We start from the raw sequence: 21480 nt of genomic DNA, 5'->3' as shown, positions 1-21480 counted from the left end.
CACCAATGATAATTCCTCTCATTCACACGTAGTCACCAATGGATAATAAGCTAGATGTTCAGTTTATTAGGTATGTGGATGGTTAGTCTAATATTTATGCGGCTGGTTTGATTAAGTTGTTATGAGTAACATACGCCGGATGTTCAATTCAATAGGTATATTATTAGATGGTTATTTCTTTTGATTTTGTTTACTCATGTACAATTAACAATGGTTAGATGTTCAATTCATTAGGTGTGCGAATGGTTATCCTAATGTTAGGGTTTAGGGGATAATTTGATTTTTTTTTTACTTTATTGAACCAATTCTAGAGTCCATTGTTCACAAAAATTATTGTCTACCTAGCAAAACCGATTTTTTTTTAAAAAAATGCTTGACATGGAAAGTGACCAAATAAAGCAACTATATTTGGAAAGCGACCAAATAAAGCAACTATTTTTAATGCCAAAATGTGCCTCTTAAACTCTCATGGCACATGTTCTTTATTTGGTGAATATATCTATTGTCAATATAACAATAACCTAACCCAAAAAAAAAAGTAATTAAATAAAACAAAACAAAACCTAACCTTCAATGTGAGAATATGAAATTCCCACAACGAACTTCAATGTACATGATCAAGAATCTTGATCCATCTCGTTCTCTTGAACCTTTGATTTGTTGTCTCTATCACATACAGTCTCATCAAATTTGGCTATTCAAGTATCCCAATCTCTTTTAGATGCAATTTTCTCAAAGATTGTAAGGCTTCTTCTACCTTTAATGGTTGACAATCACCAATGGTATGTTATTTGATCCATCACCTACTTAATTAGATTTGTTTCCTTTTGTTTTAATATTACAATTTTGATTTAATTTGCCAAAATGCCACATAGACGAAGCTGCCATTAACTCCTCCGATCCTTCAATGCCAAAACTATATATAAGAGGAGAGATATAAATTATATTTTGATATGTGTAAGAATTTTGATTTGAATATCCATTCCAATTCTTTTTGTGCCTCATATTCAGCATCTCTCTGCAACGCCTTAAGAATTTTGTGTTCTACAATTTCATACAGATAAGTAGCGTTTGCATATGGCTGGTTACAATTTGTAGCACCACTTCTTCATTTGGGTTTCGAATATTATTGGAGGATAGAGATGTCTACAGATTCTGAAAACTCTGATATAGATGTAACAGGTTAGGTTTTTATTTTATATTTTCAAACAAATATAATATCACATTTCCCCCCTTTTAATTTAATTTCCTAGGCCTTTTCCTAACAAAAATATTTTTTGAAAGAAATTTTACACAACATAAAATAAGAACAATCACGTTAAAATTGGATATAACTTTCAATTTGGTTCGTGTCTTTTGACCAGTTAATCAATTTACATTTTGAATTTTAAACATCTTTAATTTGGGCATCAAGTTTTATAACTATGAATTTTTTTTAATTGAGATCGAACAACTCTCAATTTTAAGTATTACATCATAAATTCATGTATATTATACACTCTCACATACAATATAATATTTAAGGCCATCACCAATTTTCGAACCTGATTGCAGTTGCACTACGCATTTAAGTTAGCCTTTTTATTACCAATTTAGTTAGCGGAGAATATTTATGTGTAGTATAATAATCTAATGATGACTTCACCCAAAAAAAATCTAATGACTAGCCCATATTTTACTAAAATTGTATAACAAAAAAAAAATTGTACTAAAATTCTCTCTCATCCTCAAATCCCATAAGAAAATATAGTTTTATGGATTTCTTCAGTGAATTCTCTTATTCAATATAGAGTATAGACTATATGTCAAATGTAACTCAATCAGTCAAGATAAAATAAAGAGTTAACAATAAAAGATGCTCATGAATTAGTAATTTGCTATCAAAATTCCTTCTAATTTTGTTAACAATAAAAATACACTTAAACTATCTCAAAACACATCTTAACAATAAAAAAACTCAACCATGAATAAACATTGTTTCTGGAAATAAAAATAACCAATGTGACAAAATATTTAGGTGGCATCTGTTAAACTAACATGAAACTATTATAACTCAATTCCAAATAGAAAAGTTCTATGTTGTCTAAAATATTAGTGTCTAATTAGTCTAAAAAAGTGAAAAAGATAATGATGGAGTCTACCTTTTATTTTTGCATCAAATAGTTAAAAAATTAGGTACTATAGAAGACACTTTCCAAGTATACACATGGCAATATCCCTTCTCCCATGTCATTCAGTGGTTGTTATTGCCAACTCTGCCCTTTATTCACTACCTCTACTATGTATCGTCTTCCTTTTCTTTGCCTTCGCGTCTGTCTATGCATTTTTGCCGCTTCTCTTTTCTTCCCGTTAGCATTTACTTCTACTTTGCATCACGTATGTATTTCCCTCTCCCTCTCTCAGTTTGTCTCTATCTCCGCCATCTTCGTCTCTGAGTTGTCTTCATCTTCCTCCTCTACTTCTCTTCCCACTGCAGTCTCCCTCTTCTAGTTATTTATCTTTTTTTTCTTTAATTATTTATTAGAATTTGGATTATTATTTTTTAGCGTGATTTAATTTGTTTTATTGCATTGAATTTGTGAATGGTTAAGAATTGTTAACGATGGTGGTTTCAAAACACCTTACACACCATATTTAGATTCATATTGGAAAATTAGGGTTTATAATTTGAGAATTTTAAAAAAATTAGTGTTAAAAATTTGAAGCTTAGGGAGGATTATAACTTAGAAATGAATTATAACGGTATCATTCAGTTTACTAAAAATTGTCTAAGTACTTTTGTCATAGTTGTAAAATTTGGGTTAGATCGATCGATTCAATTAAAAAACAGGTGAATTGATTCCAAATTAATCCAGTCCGAATTCTGGACTATTTAGGCTTTTGAACTGGTCAAATCCCATTAGACTTGGTGTAACTCCGGATGAATCGGACCAATTATCTCGCTGCTAAATTAGCCACTTCTACCGTGCATTCACAACTGTTCAAATAGATTGTTTATCTGATCCGCGGGATTAAAGTAGGGTTGGATAGGATGCGGATTTATTTGGGAGTAGGATAAGGTATTCTATCACACTCATAATATATTATATAATATATATGTAAAAATTATATTTATAATTAAAAAAGTAAATGTTGAATTCATAATTTTTTTCATATAAAAATTTAGAATAATAAGTGTGACAAAATATTTAATTAAAAATTTGACGGTCATGTTATTTATAATTTTATGTTAAATTTTTTAAATTTTTATTATTTTTAATTTTAATTTAAACTTAAATTTTTATTTTATTTTATTAATGTATATAAAATTTAAAATAATTATATTTTATATTTATTTTAAAAATTTTAATTTATTTATGGATAAAATTGGATAGGGTAAAAAATTTAAAATTTTAGAATATAAATAAGATTATAGGGTTGATAACCCGCAAATATAATAGAATTAAGATTTAAAAAAAAATTTAAACCCACAAATAAAATTAAAAGAGTCCAAATTTTATTCTATCTTATCATTATCATTTTTATTTGTTGGTCCACAATATACTAATCTTTTGGATTTAAACTCAAAAAAATGTTGGTGACGGAAGTTGAACCATTTTTTTATTACGATAGCCCTCTATATCACTCAACCAAGCTTGATTTTATGTTATTATGTACCAATAAAATTATATATTATAAAGAGTGATGATTAAATTTATAATTTAATTATCATTGAATAATAATATTATATTATAATTTCATTCATTTTTAGTAATATATTAAAAATAAAGTATTAAAATTAATTATGAAAAGTTATGATATAATTAACAAATTTAATTATAAAAAAATTAAAATTTAGTTATAACTAAAAAAAATAATACCGACAATAATCAGCACTTGAAGGTAGAAGCCTAGAAGATTTATGGGTCGTGAACTTTTTTTTTTTAAAAAAGAAGCAATAACAGTATCTAGAGAATAAGTATCAGCTAACTTTGTGCCAGCTACAATTATTCAAATACTAAAAAATTATTAAAAATTTTTAAATTATCCCTGATCTAACCTAAGACTAAAAGAATGACTTCCTTCCGAAACTGTGTTAATGGCGGTTGCTCTCTTGGTAAAAGGTTGTACAGAACCTCCCATCTTTGTTTGATAGCATCTAGGGTAACACATTTTTTAAAAATTAGATATATAATAAAGGAAGTGAAAGTTGAACCCACAATCTTTCCTATGTAATGACTTACAATAAGGGAATAACCAGTAAACTAGTTAGTTAATTTAGTAATTTAGAACATTAGTTTTTTATTTTTTATGTTATTAATATGTATAAAATTCGAAATGATTGAATTTTATATTTATTTTAAAAAAAATTGATATTTCTACAGGTGGAATAGGATAGGATAGGGTAGGGTTTAAAATTTTAGGGTGCGAATAGGATTAGGGTTGAGAGATTCTCAATTCGCAAATAGAGTAGTGTAGAATTTTAATAAAATTTTCAACATTAGAGTAGGGTCCAAACCCTACCTTACCAATTGCCAGCCCTAATAGTATCGGTTATTTGAACCCTCAATCGGTTCTCTGTCTCGTGTCTGCTTAAAAGAACAAAAATGGTTGTATGCCAACGGAAGCCTGCAAGCTAAGTAAAAGGAAAAATATGAGTGCCTTGTGGTTATTTGTTATCGTTGAGCGTAGAAGCATATCTTCATTTTACTTTTAGTGGACTCATCACTCATCAGTGCCAAACTTTCTTACATTGTTTTTGAAAAAAATAAAAATAAACATAAAACACGTTAAGAACTTGGCATAGAAATGGAGAAGGAGAATATCATGTTAGTAGATTTTTATTTTTGTTTTGTTTGTTGGAAGGAGGGCTATAAGGCAATCGTTGAGTGCCTCTTTTTTTATGTGTATTATATATAAAATTTTTCATAATATAATTGATTAATGACTTATTTTTAATGTATAGTCTAGCGTAATTGTTTATTTGGTATAAAATTCAACCTCAATTGTCTTCTAAGATAAACAAATTCTATTTCGAGTTGGGCCTTTAATTTACTTGTTTAGTTTCAATTGACATCACATTTTATTTTGCTCATTATACCAGGTCCAAAGGAGAGACTAATGAATCTGATGAATCGATCTGAAAACAAGTTTTGTGCTGATTGTGGAACTCCAGATCCAAAATGGGCGTAAGTAATGCCTTAATCTTTTATAAAAATTTTGTTTCTTTAAATTGTCCAGTAGCCTAAAGAATTTAAATATGGAAAAAGATGTGTGCTTTTTTTTTAGAAATGAATATTTTTGGTGTATATACAAAAAGATAGGCGTTTTTGGAGTATTAATAAAGTAACTACTAATAAATTAATAAAAAATAATAAACTTACATAATTAGAATACTCCAAATAATTGATAATATGATTTTTAAGAGGCGTATAATCACGTACTATTATAAATATATTAATCTTACACTCAATTTTTAAATTAATTCAAAACATTCCTAAACTTCAAATCCCACCACTCCTTTATCACTCTAAAAAAAAACAATGAAAACAACCCCAACCCTACCACCATTTTATACATCCGCGCTACCAACCTCCAACGTTTATTATCAATGACTGTTGTTCCCGGTGCGGGACCTGCCTCTTGCGACGAGACACGGGGCACAGCGCTGTTAACACGCAGCTTGCGTGCTGAGTAGGATGAAGACACATGGCGTGTCGATATCAACACGCAGCTTGCGTTTTGGACACGTGGCTGGACGAGGATTTTACGCAGCCTGTGTGCTGAGTGGATGTTGACACGTGGCATTTGTGTCTTTGGTGGACACGTCAACACGTTACCTGCATGTTGAGCAACATATTACTTGCGTGTTGGACTCTTTTTCTGACAGATCTACAATTCTGTAAACCACCACAAACACTCATATTTAAATAAAGTACCACTCTTTTTTTTATATGTAAAATAATTTATGTGTCCAATACTTATGTCATTTAAATAATATTATATAAAATCTCAAATAAAAATACTTTATGAATTCCTTTAGGTAAAAGTATTTTTTTTCTTTTTTACTCAACCTTCACGGTGATCACCATTACCCTTTATGCTTTCGGTCATAGGCCCAACCATAATTAACATGTACAACTAATTAGAACGATTTCAGCTTCCAAAAGCCAAAGAATAATAACATTCACATACCCGAAAGTTCAAACTTTTAATTCAAATAAGCTAACATCAGTTTTCACATTTTCCCCCCACATTATTTTCACCAATACAACACCATTTTTCAAAACAAAAAATAGAAATCTCAATTGAAACCTATCCATGGACGATGGCAATGTCTTGGGCCTTGCATACGACATGTCTACCAGCACGGGATGCAGTGATTGTTAACTTGACGCAACTCGTCGATGAGCTGGAAAAGCGAGTCAAGGCGGTGAATCTAAGTCCATTGGAGAGAGAGAAAGAAGAGAGAGAAAGGTGTAGGATAACCATGAAATTGAAATCTTGTTTATAGTTTGCTAATGATACTATACTTATTCAACTCTTGTGATCCAAAAAATTATAATGAATTATAGGAGGACAAAGTTTAGAGAGCATCAATTTTATTAAAATCCGGCTATCACTTAATTGGCAAAAAAAGTAAGCAATTCTATAATATTAAATGTAATTTCATACCATTAAAAATATTAAAAATGACTAACTGATAATTACAAATTATAAAATTTGCTAGCTCCTAACACTTCTCTTATATGAATGTCATTTGAGGGTACGAATAAGTTCGAAGATCAGTTATATATGGTAAGTCAATAGTCATTGATTTGAATTGGGGAGCAGAAGAGATTAAATTGGCACATAACATGTTAGGATGTATGTTAGTTAATTTACCGATACGTTATATGAGAATTTCATTGGGTGCAAATCTAAAGAGGGTGGAAACATGAGATTCAGTAATAAAAAAAAAGTGGAGAAGGGGCTAAAGGCTTGGAAAGGGAGGTACTTGTCAATTAGTGTTGATTAAATCAGTTTTTAACAACTCGCCAATGTATTACTTAAGTATGTTTAAGATTCCAAAAGCATTGACAGCAAAGTTTGTGGGAGAGGTGTTAGAATATAAATAGGATTAATTAGATCAATTAGTATATCTGAATATTTATTATAAGATATTATGTTTTTATTATTTCGATTCTCTTAATACTTATAAATATCTTTTTATATTGTGTCATTACAAACAATTTGAATACAACTCAATAATATACATTTTTTTTAATTTAGTCTTTTATTTTTAACAAAAGAAATGCCAATATGTGAGGTGGTATATTATACAAAAACTGAAAAATCTAGGGTGTTTAGGAGCAAGGGATGTAACGCTGAAGAACGGAATCTCTTGTTTGAGTAATAATGGAGGTTTAATAAAGAGAAATGTCTATTGTAAAAGAAAATAGTATTTATGTAATGGCTTGGATGGAAGTAAACCTATTGAAAATCAATTGATAAGAAAGAATGGGGAAGTGTGGGCGGATATTGGTGGCTTAAAGGATAAGAAACCGAATATGTTTGGATTATATAAGGAGGGATTAGAGATTCAGGTTGGTGATGGGACAAAAACTAAATTTTGGCATGATTTGTAGATGAAGTTGGAAGATTAAAAGAGAAATATCCATGACTCTATAGAACGGCTCTAGACAGTGAGTGTGTTATTTGTGATTGCAGTGTTTGGGATGATTTATCGTGGAGATGAAGTTTGCAATGGAGACGATCTCTAAGAAAGGTGGGAAGAAGATTAAGGGTCAGTTAAGATTGACTTTTAAAAAAAATATTTATTTTTTTCATCTTTATAAAAAAGATATTTTTTTAATCGACAAAAAATATTTTATATTTAAATAAATTCTTTAAAAAAAGTTTTTAAGTATTAAAAATATCTTTTGTTTTTGTTTTTTTTTTTAAGTAAGATATTACTAACTTAAAAAAAAAGGGTAAATACTTTTTTCGGTCCCTGAGCATTTTAAATTGGGATATATCGCACCTTTATCATCCAGAAATCTCAACCAGGTCCTCAACCATCAACATTAGTGGACGAATCGACCCCTGTGACGGGTTGCCAACAGGTTGGCTGGATGACGTGTCAGGTGGAGGCTGGGTTGTCAAATGTAGGTGCCACGTGTCACTAGAAATTGTTGCAGGGACTAAAAACTCACTCCCTGCCCAAACTGTTCTCAGCCCCACCGGCAACACCCTCCACCCACCACCCCTCCCCAGCACTCCTCTACCACCGCCATCGCCGCCACCACTACAACCGCCTCACAACCTTCACAACTCATGCGAATCCTCCACCTCTTCTTTTTCCTCTACAACCTCCCAAATCTTCACCCAATAGAGGTTCTCTCTCCCGACAACACCTTCCACCACTACCACCACTACTCCTCCGCCACAACAACCACCACCAACGCCACCACCGCTTCTACTTCCCAACAATAAAGCCAACTTCTTCAGCCATTAGAGGGATCACATCAATAAAGCCAACTTCTTCAGTCATTAGAGCCAACCTTACTGCTCTTGCAATGACTCTCCATGGCCTCTTCTGTTGTGCAGCCATCATAACAGATTGCTCAATGAGTTTCCTTCATCATAAAAAATTGTCAATTTCCTAATCTTCTTCAATGCATCTTCATTATCATAAATTCCTTTCATTGCATAAACCAACTACTTCAATTTTTCTAAAACACCATCTTTATTCAAACAAGGCATAGTCCATTCCACAACCTCCTTCACAAAACCATCGTTGAAAAACAAGAACTCAGTAATAGACAACAATAGAAGAACATGAAAGGCAAGTGTATTCCATTTAACTCTACTTTTCCTGTTGTTAGAATATAGAACCTTCATTAACCTATTCTCCTTTGTAAACTCCTCAAACTTTTCATCATCCCTCTTTAAATGGCCCCATATTTGAGCAGCATGAATTTTCAATGCTGCAAGAGTTGAACCAATATTACTCTAACAAAAAAATATTGTTGGAAAGGTTGTGAGGCGGTGGTAGTGAGTTGAAGCTCGGAGAGGTGAAAGAGTTCTTCGAGATTATTGGGAAGTAGAAGCGGTGGTGGTGTTAGTAGTGGTTATTGTGGCGGAGGAGTAGTGGTGGTGGTGGTGGAAGGTGTTGTCGGGAGAGAGAACCTCCATTGGGTGAAGCTTTGGGAGGTTGTGGAGGAAGAAGAAGAGGTGGAGGATTCGCATGAGTTGCGAAGGTTGTGACGCGGTTGTAGTGGTGGCGGTGGTGGAGGAGTGCTGGGGAGGGGTGGTGAGTGGAGGGTGTTGCCGGTGGGGCTGAGAACAGTTTGGGCAGGGAGGGGGTTTTTAGTCCCTGCAACAATTTCTAGTGACACGTGGCACCTACATTTGACAACTCAGCCTCCACCTGACATGTCATCCAGGCAACCTGTTGGCAACCGGTCACAGGAGTCGATACATCCACTAATGTTGATGGTTGAGAATCTGGTTGAGGTTTCTGGATGATAAAGGTGCGACATGTCCCAATTTAAAATGCTCAGGGGCCGGAAAGGGTATTTACCCAAAAAAAAATAATTTGTATAAAAGTACTTTTTTAAAAATGTATTTAAATATGTTTTAAATTGAATAAAAATACTTTATTAAAAAAAGTCTTTTTTTATTGAAAAAGCTAATCCAAATTAACACTTAGTCAAAATGCTTGTCGAGTTAGCAATGGAGGGGATAAGGCACCAAGAAGGAAAAAAAGTAATTTCTGTTCAAATATTTTTTGCATGTTGTGTATAGGGGTGGCAATATGTACCCTACTCGTGGATACCCAATCTGCAGCGGGTAGGGTAGGGTGCGGGTAGGGTTCTCATGCAGGTCGGGTAAGGTATAGATTGAGCCTCAATCCTATCCGACCAGTCCACACTCTATATATGTTTATATTATATACTTATATAAAAATATGTTTTAAGTATATATTGAATCAAAAACCTCTCACTAAATACAAAAGATCCTTAATCACTAAAAGAAAATCATTAATAGATAATTTAATATTCTTTTTTACATAAAAATCAGTTCTATTTTAAATTATCATCAAGTTATATAATAAAGTATATTTTTTTGTAACCCGCGGGTTAAGAGCGGATAGAATTAGGATTGGAATATTCTCAACCCGTGGGTAGGATAAGATTGAGTTTATATAAAAATTTTAACCCGCGGATAGAATTAGGGTTGAATCCAAACCCTAGCTTAATAACCTGCCACCCCTAATTGTGTATTTTTTTTTTTTGGTTAAGGTAAGGGGCCAGAAGCCCAAACAACAAAAGGAACTACACTAAATTAATCATTCTGGGCCAAGAGGTGCCAGTAATATCACTAAGTACCCAAAGATCGCTCCCTGGAGGAGGGGAATTCCATACCATGAGGCTTTGTTCTTGTGCCGCTCCAAGATTGGCGAGAAAATCTGCACAACCGTTTGCTTCGCGATAAACGTGCTCAATCCTAACTTGCCAACCCCTGTCAAGGAGCTCGCTGATCCTGTAGTAGAGGACCGACCCAGAATTCCTCTTCAAGGAAGGGTTTTTGACACTGTTTACTACTGCACTTGAGTCACAATCAAGCCAAATTCTTCTGAACCCCATCGTCCAGGCTATTTCCAGGCCGGTGTATACCCCCAAAGCTCAGCAAGGTGTGCGGAACAGACACCCAGATTTCTGGAAAAACCCATGATCCATCTTCCTTCACTATTTCTTAGAATACCACCGCATCCCGCCCTCCTTGGATTATCTTTTACTGCCCCATCTGTGTTAATTTTAATCCAATTACTTTGTGGGGGTTGCCACTTGATACTGATAGTCATTCTCCTGTGAGTATTGGTCCCAACGAGATACTTCTCAAAGGCTTTTTGAATGGTGTTAACATAATCCTGAATAAGATTGTACGCTACCACTGGTCTCTTGAAGGATCTTTGGAATATTTCCATATTTCTCCAATTCCAAATCCTCCAACAAGCAACCATATAGATACTAATCCATTCCGCTTGAATCGAGCAACCCCAATCCTTGTTCAAACACTCATGGAACCAATCAGACGTTGGAATGGAAAAGAACTCCAACGCTAACTCGCTTCTAACCAGCTTTTTCCAGATAACCTTTGCCCCCTCGCAATCTCTCAAAACATGCATAGTGTCTTCAACTTGATTTGTGCAATAATGGCAGAGGGGGGAAGTCCCATACCATTTACTCCTTCTGTAGTTAGTGATCAATCTACCATGTATGGCTTGCCACATGAATATTTTTATTCTTTGAGGGCCGTGCCATTTCCAAATCTTCTTCCACACATTGCTGGTACCAATAGGAGGTTGGATAATAGCTTTATAAGCTTCTCTAACTGAGAATCTTCCATCTGAGGAATTCTTCCATGCTCTGCTATCAGGAGGATCTGAGGGTCTAGGGGCAGGGATGGCTTTAATTAAGGGAATGCACTCTGTCTCAATTACAGAGTTGAGCACCTCCAAGTTCCATTCTCCCTCTGAGTTCACATAATTCTGGGCACTTGCATCCATATCTTCAATTTGCACGTTAGGCCTAATATGGTCCGCAAGGCACCCATCCATGTTAAGCCATTTATCCTTCCAAAATTTGGTATTTTCCCCGTTGCCAATTCTGTGAACAATATTCTCCTCAAAGGTTGGCCATACTTGCTGCAAAGCTCTCCAAAGGTTGGAGCATCCCACTGTAGGGTTATGAGGTCTATTAGTGTCCCCATTACAATACTTATACCATAACACCCTCGCCCACAAAGTGTCAGGATCTTCGTTCAAATTCCAACAAATTTTAAACAAGAAGGCTTGATTCATCACTTCCAGCCTTTTGAACCCCAAGCCTCCAGCATCCTTCGGGAGACAGAGGGTTTCCCAACTAATGAGATGCACCCTGCGGTGATTTTCGTCCGAACCCCAAACAAAATTACGTTGAGCTTTCTCCACTTTGCTGCAAATGCCTTTTGGCAATTTGCTGTGTTGCATCGCAAAATTGGCAATCGGGCCAATAGAAGATTGAGCTAGCACTACCCTTCCCGCTATGGACAAGCTTTTCTGCTTCCATCCCTTGAGTTTATTCTTCACCTTGTCTAGAATGTGCCCATAATTTCTCTTGCTATCCCGTCCCTCCACAATATAAGATCCCAAATACCTTCCAATCTCTTTTGTTTCTTTATAGCCTGCCTCTTTAACAATCATTTCTCTACACTCATTATTCACCTTTTTTGAGAAGAAGATTTGTGTTTTCTGGGCATTGATCACTTGACCCGAGGCCTCACAAAAAATTTCAAGACATTTCTTGATGTTACGAATTTGTCCCTGAGAAGCTTCAGCAAACAACATGATGTCATCGGCAAACATCAAGTGGGATATAAGAGGTCCGTTTCTCCCAACACGGAAAGGAATCCACTGCCCCTCATTTACCATGTCCTCAATCAGATGAGACAGCCTATCGATACATATGACAAAGATATATGGTGAAAGAGGGTCACCTTGGCGGATGCCGCAAGTTGGAGAGAAGACATTAGTTTTTTCCCCATTCCACAAAACTTGAAAGCTGGTCGACCTAATGCAATTCATAATGACACTGATAAGCTCTGGAGGTATTGAGTAATCTTGAAGACATCTCTCAATGAAGTTCCAACTAAGTCTATCATAGGCCTTTTCTAGGTCAATTTTGATCGCCATGTGCCCATGCTTAGCTGCTGACTTCCTCATCGAATGGATGATCTCATGTGCGATAATAATGTTATCTTGAATTTTTCTACCCGGGATAAAGCTAGACTGAGCAGGAGATATACGGTTATTCAAGGTGGTTTTGATCCTATTAGCCAAAATCTTTGTTATGGTCTTGTAAGATACATTACAAAGAGAGATTGGGCGAAATTGATTCACAAACTCAGGGTGGTCCACTTTAGGAATGAGAGTCAGGAGAGTGTTATTCACATCCTTGATGCCGCTTGGGTTCCTCCATGAGTCCAATACAAAATTAATGACACTGCTTCCAACTACCTGCCAATTTTCTTTAAAGAATCCTGCCGGGAGTCCATCATCTCCGGGAGCTTTGAGGGATCCCATAGCAAAAATTGCATCCTCAATTTCCTTTTTGTTGACGAATTGACTCAGGTTGTGTATCTCCCCATCTTCCATCGGGGGGTAGAAGGTTGTGGTGTTGATCACACTATTTCTTCTAGGGTATTTGTCCTGGAAAAGGTTTTGGAAATACTGACAAACATGACTTTTTAGAGCTTCGTGGTCTTCCATCCAGACCCCACTATCATCCCTCAGCTTTAAAATCTTGTTCCTCCTCCTCCTAATGATGGTTTTGGTGTGGTAATATCGCGTGTTGCGGTCCCCTTCCACAATCCAGTTCTCCCTCGATTTTTGGAGCCAAAACGTTTGCTCCCTATCAAGAATAGCTTCTAGCTCGCCATTGAGCCTTTCCTCCAAACTATCCAAAAATTCACTCTTCCCATATCTGGGTGAGTTTTGGATGCCTCGAAGCCTGTTCAAGATGGTTCTTTTTTGCTTAAACAGATGCCCAAAATTATCCCGATTCCACAATTTAATTTTTTCCACAAAAGAGCTGATGGCACTAGTCAAATGGTGGTTGCCGAGCCAGGCTTGTCTAATAAAGGGTTGGAAGTCATGGTGTTGCATCCACATAAACTCAAATCTGAATGGTTTTTCCCTAGGGTGATTGTGCGTACCTTTGCATTTAATGAGGATAGGGTGATGATCCGACCTAACCCTTGGCAAAGTATCTACCACCGCTTCCTGGAATCTGAGTCTCCAATCCACATTGCACAAAGCTCTGTCCAGACGTTTGAAAATACGCTCCCCATTTTGCCAAACTGGTCCTCTCCAAGTAAATTTTGTGCCATTAAAACCCAAATCAATAAGACTGCAACGGTCAATCCACTCTGTAAACCTCCTAATTTGAGCTTTATCTGGAGGAGCCCCACCCTTTTTCTCATCTATTCTTCCAATATCATTGAAGTCTCCACAAAGTAACCAGGGGCCTTGGACTGTGTCTGCAATGTCGCTAATGAAGCTCCTAATTTCTCTTCTCTTGGTCTCCTGAGGACTAGCGTATACCACGGTTAGATTCCAATGCTCCATACCATTCTCAATCTGAACGTGCAAGGCTTGGTTATGCCTGCTAATTTCTTGAATGTGAAAATTTGGGTTATTCCACAAAAGCCAGATCCCTCCAGAGAAGCCTTGGGCATCCACCGTCAGATGAAAATTGAAGCCACAATTCTGAATAGATCTCTTTGCTACTTCTCCGCCACACTTGGTCTCCTGAATCGCAACCAAGTCAGGTTTAAATTGCTGAGTATATTCCTTTAATGTTTTTGCAAAGCTTGGGCCAGCAGCCCCTCTAGCATTCCAAGAAAAAATGATCATTAAGACTTATTTTTAAAGAAGCCCAAAGCTTCAAGGATCCAAAATTCAGAGACAAGTTAAACCATGATTGGCCCAACTAGGCCATGTGCACATCGTTCCCCTTCGGGGCTTCTCTTTTTCCCCATTCCACTATTGTCGTAGTCCCTTCGGCCATGACTTCGTCCAGATCCGAGCCCGAAAGGAAAGGTTGCCTTGGGTCTGGGGGTTTTGGATCCATACAAAGGTCCACTTGGGTCTCCAACACCATATGAGTGTCAGATGTCTCTAAAGATTGAGACACATGCGATAAGATTGGGCTGGGGGTAGGGTCAGAAATGGGGGCTATAATATGGGCTTGATGGGTCATGGGCTGTCTTAGGGACAGTTGAGGGGTTGGCTGTGATGAGGCTGGAGTAGCTTGGTGGTGTTGTTGTGAATAAGTTGGGCTTTGGGGTTTGCGTTTGGATGATTGGGCTAGGTTTGGATGGTCAGAAGGATATTCATCATTGATCTGCACTGAAGTGGTAGCCTTGGCCTTTCTCATTTGGGAACCTGTTAGAAATTCCTTCGAAACAATCTCAGCCTGCTTCCTAACAGGGGACACATTGTTTTTCTGAAGACTGCCTTGATCATGCATTGGTTGGTCCCCTTTGTCCTTTTCTGCCAGAATCTCGTACCTTCCTTTTTCCTCCACTGCCTCTATTTTGTCTCTTTCGCTTTTATGCTTCGACCCACTACTTATGTTGGAGGTGTCCTTATTAGTGGGTGTTCTTCTTGTCCTTTTCTGCTTTTGTACTATCATCCATACACCAAAATTTTGGCTTGTTACAATGACTTCTTTACCCTTGTCGTTACATTTCCCTCCTTCTTTGTTCATAGGATCAGCCTGCATCTCTTCCGTCGGAGTATTCTTTTCTGCTTCTTGATGCTGCACTTCTTTAGCCTTTCCTCCCTTACCTTCTTGATTGGTATTAGCCATGCAACTATCACTCACATGGCCAAACCTTCCACAACTGAAGCATACCATATGCAGGCCCTCATATTCTATGTAGAATCTTTTTCCATTCACCAAGTAGGAGGCTTCCAAGGGCTTGCTCAAGTCTAGTTCAACACAGAGTCTCGCGAACTTACCCCGGGATTGATTCGCTGTGTTCATGTCGACTTTAAGCGTCTTACCAATCTGATCACCTACTGTCCCCAGGAAACGCTTGTCGTAGTATTCAATGGGAAGGTCTGGGAGCCTAATCCAAGCTGCCACCTTATTGATGGTAGTTCCGAAGGGGTTGAAGTCTGGGGTCCAACTTCTTATCGTTAGATAATGATCGAAAAGTAGCCAGGGACCTCCTTCCATCACATGCCAGTAATCTTCTTCATTAAACAATCTCACCACATAGAAGTCATTACCAACATCGATGAGGTCCATGCCTCCTGACTTGGCCCACATGGTGTCTAACCTTCTTTTCAGCACTCCATACGTAATCTGCCTCCCCAGGAGTTTCACTATCAACGTGTGTTTCCAAGGCTTCTCTAACCTTTTCTTCTCTGTTTTATTAACTGTAATACTGATGGTGCCGTTAGGGAGTCTTTCAACAGAAATTGATGGTTGACGGTTGGCCTCCTTTCTCTCCTTCTTTAGAGCGTCTCTTTGCATCTGGCTCATATTGAAAAGCTCTTCCATCGGTATTTGCTCTTCCGTTTCCTCTTCAGAATCATCTGATGAACTCCTATCAGAGTCAGACTCTTCGTCATCCGATCTTGGTTCTGCACTTCCATTCATAACAAGATCGGCATACGTTCTTCTTTTGCCATTAGTTCCCACAAAAGACGTTTTCTCGCACATCCACTCCTCTTCTCTAGCTATCCTTGATGTCTCCCCTTTAAATTCTCCTCTGTCATTACGGAGTTTCTTTTTGCTTCGTTGCAGTTGATCCGCTTCTTCAGCGGTAGTTACCGGTGAATTCATGGGAAGGGTTTTTCGATTCCAGTGTCCTACGATTCCAGTGGCTGTATAAGAACAAGGAGTTATGAGTCGAACCTATTTTTTTTTTTTTTTTGGTCTTGGACCAAATTTGTTTAACTTTATGAGAAAAGTTGTGGAAGAGGATAGTTCCTCTGCGTGTTGGGCTTTTTGTATGGTTCATGGTGTTAGAAAAATTGAACATTAGAGAAAGACTTGCTAGATTTGGGATTGTTCTTTTAGCTAGATCTAAATGTGTACTTTGTGGTTTGAAATAGGAATTGATGCAGCATTTATCTTTAGATGTGATAAATCGTAGATTGTAGAGGGAGTATATTAAATGAATGGAGGGTGTGTTGGGTGTGGCCCAGTGATGCAAAAACTTGTTTTGAATTATGGATGTAAAAGAATCTAAAAAGAGATGACAAAGAAGTGTGGATGACATTATTCTTTGCCATTATATGTTATATTTGGAAGGTGATAAATAATAAGATTTTTAGAGGAGAAAACATAAACGTTGTTTCACTGAAAAATGAGGTTATTAATTGTGCTGCAATATGGACTAAACAAAAAATCAATAGTCAAATTATTCCTTAAAAAATAGTCTATTTTTTAAATTAATCTTTAAAAAATTTTATCAATTAAACTAGTCCCCTAAAAATAACAAATTAATCATATTTGTTTTACTATCGCTCCATAAACAATTTTTATTAGCGATTGACTATGTAGAACGTTAACTAATAGCATACATAATATCTGATATGTCTAATTAAACGTTGACTAAATATGTAAAAAATCTATTAATTTAATATTTTTTTTAATTATATAAATCTTAATCCCAAACTCAATGTTGGTTCCTGTTATGTAGTTTGGAGTTTGATTGCATCTTTGAATTTCAGATCTACAAGTCTTGGAGTATTTATTTGCATCAAGTGTTCGGGCGTTCATAGAAGCTTAGGAGTCCACATAACAAAGGTTCCTTTTTAACATAGTTTGTTGATTCTAATTAGTTTTCTTTCCTTTTTATTAGTATCTTCTATTTTTAATCTTATTGCTTCTTAGAAAGAAAAAAAAAAAAAAAAAAAAGTCTGAATATTGCATAACACATTATTGTTCCAAGATGGTAAGAAATAACAAACTTGCTAATATTCAATACAAGAAAAAAAATTATTCAAAATTCTTAAAAACAAAAAATCGAAAACTCAATTATTAAATGAAACATCTAAAATTTAAACTCAATAAAAGCTTATTTTCAGTGGACTTCATATTAAACTTATTTGATAACTTACTATAATATTAGCTAAAATTAATTGTTATAATGTTAGTTTTCTAGCATCACTCATTTATAAATATGTAATTATAACATTTTCTTGAAACAAATATTAGGTTCTATCGTTGAAGCTCGATGATTGGACAGAAGAAGAAGTTGATACATTGCTCAATTTTGGAGGAAACACAACACTAAACAAGAAGTATGAAGCTTGCCTCCCACCTAACATTAAAAAACCAGACCCAGATTCATCAATTGAGGAACGCTCTGACTATATAAGGTATCTCTAGAATGAAGAAAACGTAAAAATTTACATAACTACTGTTTATGTATGAACGATCGGAATCATACCATTATCATTATTAGATATATAATTATTTATGTGTCTTTTATTTAGAATATTTAATACTTAAATTTATCCCTGATAAAAAATTTATTCTTTAAATTGGTCATTAAAAAATTTGTTAATTATATTAGTTCTTAAAAGATATTACTATATCAAATCAATTATTTCATCTAATAAATAATGACATGTCATATTAAAAATCATGTGGCATAACTATATATTCATGATTATAATTTATTGATTAATTATTTTGTTATACATGGCATTAACTTGTCATATCGTCATGCTATATGATATACTATAGTCTAATTTATTGAAAGACCAATTTAACTTATAATTGTATCTTTCAGTGATTAATATAATTAATAAAATCTTTCGAGAAGCAATTTGAAGAATAAATTATCTTTCAAAAATGAATATGAGTATTAACTTTTGTTTAATTACCTAAATTTTTAGAGTTCGATTCTTTTAGTATAAAGTAAAATAAAATAGACCTATACTATACATAATTCATGCTTCAAATTGAAACAAGATTTTAGATAAAAGCTGTGATAGATATATAGTCATTAGTATACTTGTACTAGCAATTAGATTTTGTTCAATTTGATATCTTAGGCGAAAGTATGAGTTGTTGCAATTTACTGGTGGTGACAACAAATCACAACCTTGTCAAGCGAGTAATTCATCCCCGGTTCAAAGTGATTCTCCTTCATTCAGTGATTCTCCGATGGACAAGAAGCAACACGAAAAACATAAACATCGAATTGGGAATGCATTGCGCCATAATTGGGGAAAGAAAGATCATGAGAATAAAGCTCCAAAGAAAACCAACTCATCATTGGTAAAGTTTATATCCTTAAACCTCTTTAATTGGTTTTAATTCAACTTAATCATGTGGTTTCTTAGCTTCTTTATTGTTATATATAGGCAGGTATGGTTGAATTTGTTGGATTAATTAAGGTTAATGTGGTAAAAGGCACTAACTTGGTTGTTCGAGATGTAGTGTCTAGTGACCCTTATGTTGTCCTTTCTTTGGGTGACCAAGTAAGCATTTTTTTGTTTAATCTTAAAAAACAAATGAAATTTGCTTCTAACAAAGAAAATAAAATGTTTTTATTATATTTTAACACTTTCAATATTTATTCTTGTAGTCAGTAAAAACACGTGTCATAAAGAAGAGTTTGAATCCAGTGTGGAATGAGAGCCTAATGTTGTCAATTCCAGAAAACATTCCTCCCCTTAAAGTGGTAAGTTCAAATATTTTCCCACTTATGGTACCATAATCAAATTATATATATATACACATTCTTTGAACAAAATAATTAATCACAAAAATATAATTTTTTTTATAATAGTATAATCAAAGTATAATAAATACCAAAAAAAATTAACCACTACGATATTTTTATACTTTCATTTGTATTTTGACTACAGATATAAATTTAATTTAATTATATTATTTATAAAATTTAATAATAAATGTGAAACAAATTTAATTTTATTACTTATAAAGTTTAAAAATATGAATATGCGATCATTTTTAATATATAAATAAATATTCGAAAATTATTAGAATTTATTATTTTTGGTTATTAGTTAATCGTTAATATTTAAAAATATAAATTAAAATATATTATTAAATTATTAAATTAAAAAATTAGATTGATAACTAAAATAAATGGCTAAAAATAATTCTCAGAGGTGACCATGTCTTGGTATCTACTATACAATACGATTGATTTATCTTAAGATATTTTTGACTACATAACTCATGATGCACAGAATATTTAAGCACATTGGGTACAACTATTTTCGTAGTTTCATTAATTAAACAACTATAAGCGAACAAAACTTTAAGTAAAATTGTTCATGAACTGTCTTTATTATTAGACTTAAAGGAGTGTTAGGGAGCTAGCATTTTTATTAAATTTTAGCCAATATTTAATTATTAAAAAAATTGAATGATCCTATGCCATTAGATGTAATTTCATACCATTAAAAATATTATTAATGGCTAATTGATAACTAAAAATCATAAAATCTGTTCTAAACTTTCTTTTAGACTTATATATATATGATGTACTTCAAGTTTACTGTATTTTAAATTGGACATCACTCATACAATATGTTAAATTTTAAAATATTCGAGGGATTCAAGTTAAAATATTTCTTTTAAAGTCTACTTATTTCAACATGGAAATGCATAAAAATTATTCATTTCTTATATTATCATCTTCTTCTAGACAGTAACAACAATTTTAATTGTGGTAGTCGTAATAATAGTAATAATAATTTGATAATAAAAGTGACAGAATAATAAACGAAAAATATATAATAACAGAAAAAAATATTTAAAAAAAGACTTTTAATTAGAAGACAAAAATATAACGAAATAAAACGTTATAAATAAAATTAGGACTTAATCCATTCAATAAGAATTTTAAAAAGTAAATATCATAGAGTAGACTAGAAATAAAATTAATTCTTCTTTTTTGAGAATAATATGTGGCCATAATATTTTTCTTTTTGTCCTCAATTCTTTGAGAACAAAAACATAATTATAATTAAACAATAACATTATACTGATCTTGGTAATTAGTATAACTATTTAAATATTTATTTATTATTGCTCTGATTGATAGAAAAAGGTAATATTCCCTGCAGTGTGTATATGATAAGGACAAATTTTCAAACGATGATTTTATGGGTGAGGCTGAAATAGACATTGAACCTCTAGTGATAGCTACAAAAGAATATGAGGAGTCTAAAAGCTATGAGCATATGCAACAACAACATGGGGGATGTGGTTCAATCACAGAAAACACTTCCATTTGTGAAGATGATGCTAATGCCAATCACAAAGGAGAGATGAAACAACATTTCTCAATTAGGTTACAAAATGTTGAGAGTGGTGTGTTAGAGATTGAGATTGAATGTGTTCCTCTTACTCAATAATATCCAAAAGAAAGTTGAGAAATAGAATCAATTAACTTGAATACAAATTTTAGACAAATGTATCGTACATAAATATAATTGTAGATTCTCTCTCTATATATATAATAAGGAAGAACTTTAGATTCTCTCTCTCTATAATAAGGAAGAACTTTGTCTATATAGTTGCAGAATTTGAAAGAGTTAATATTTAAATTTATTTTTAAAATTTATTTTTTAAATTGATCTTTGAAATATTTTTAATTTCTAAAAAATATAATCATAAGTCAAATTAATTCTTTTATAAGTTAGATAATAACGTATTATGTTTTAGTGAAGAGTGAAGTTAGATGAAAAGCGAAGATTATAACTAAATTTTTTAAGTAGAGTTGCATATGTTTTTATTTTTTTTGAATAATTTTTTTATTTTAAAAAACCAATCTTCATTCTTCATCTGACTTTTTTTTTATTATAATATTACTCTTAAATCATGGTTACACACTTGGCAATAAAAAAAATATATAGTGCAAAAACAGCAGATGATTATCAGACACTACTGATCGGATATTCTCCAACAT

At 33.9% G+C, this 21480-nt stretch overlaps 1 protein-coding gene across 1 annotated transcript; it reads left to right on the top strand.

Moving 5' to 3' along the window:
- Positions 1 to 515: 515 nt before the first annotated feature.
- LOC112707598 (probable ADP-ribosylation factor GTPase-activating protein AGD11) lies at positions 516 to 21051 on the top strand. The gene is made up of 10 exons (XM_029288575.2): positions 516 to 782; positions 876 to 957; positions 1061 to 1182; positions 5084 to 5168; positions 17255 to 17330; positions 17742 to 17905; positions 18587 to 18812; positions 18899 to 19015; positions 19123 to 19218; positions 20636 to 21051. Exons 3-10 carry the CDS (start codon positions 1143 to 1145, stop codon positions 20924 to 20926), a joined length of 1095 nt encoding a protein of 364 aa, XP_029144408.2. The 5' UTR covers positions 516 to 782; positions 876 to 957; positions 1061 to 1142; the 3' UTR covers positions 20927 to 21051.
- Positions 21052 to 21480: the final 429 nt, after the last annotated feature.

The sequence above is a fragment of the Arachis hypogaea genome, chromosome 8, assembly GCF_003086295.3.
Source record: "Arachis hypogaea cultivar Tifrunner chromosome 8, arahy.Tifrunner.gnm2.J5K5, whole genome shotgun sequence".
NCBI lineage: Eukaryota > Viridiplantae > Streptophyta > Magnoliopsida > Fabales > Fabaceae > Arachis > Arachis hypogaea.
Note: the sequence above shows the minus strand (reverse complement) of the source record. Positions and strands in the feature narration are given on the sequence as shown.

Bases quoted from the DNA above. Each gene is read 5' to 3' on its own strand.
- LOC112707598 (XM_029288575.2), top strand. From the start codon at position 1,143: ATGTCTACAGATTCTGAAAACTCTGATATAGATGTAACAG. The intron at 5,169-17,254 runs GTAAGTAATGCC...TTTGAATTTCAG, and splicing joins ACTCCAGATCCAAAATGGGC to ATCTACAAGTCTTGGAGTAT. The intron at 17,331-17,741 runs GTTCCTTTTTAA...AACAAATATTAG, and splicing joins TAGGAGTCCACATAACAAAG to GTTCTATCGTTGAAGCTCGA.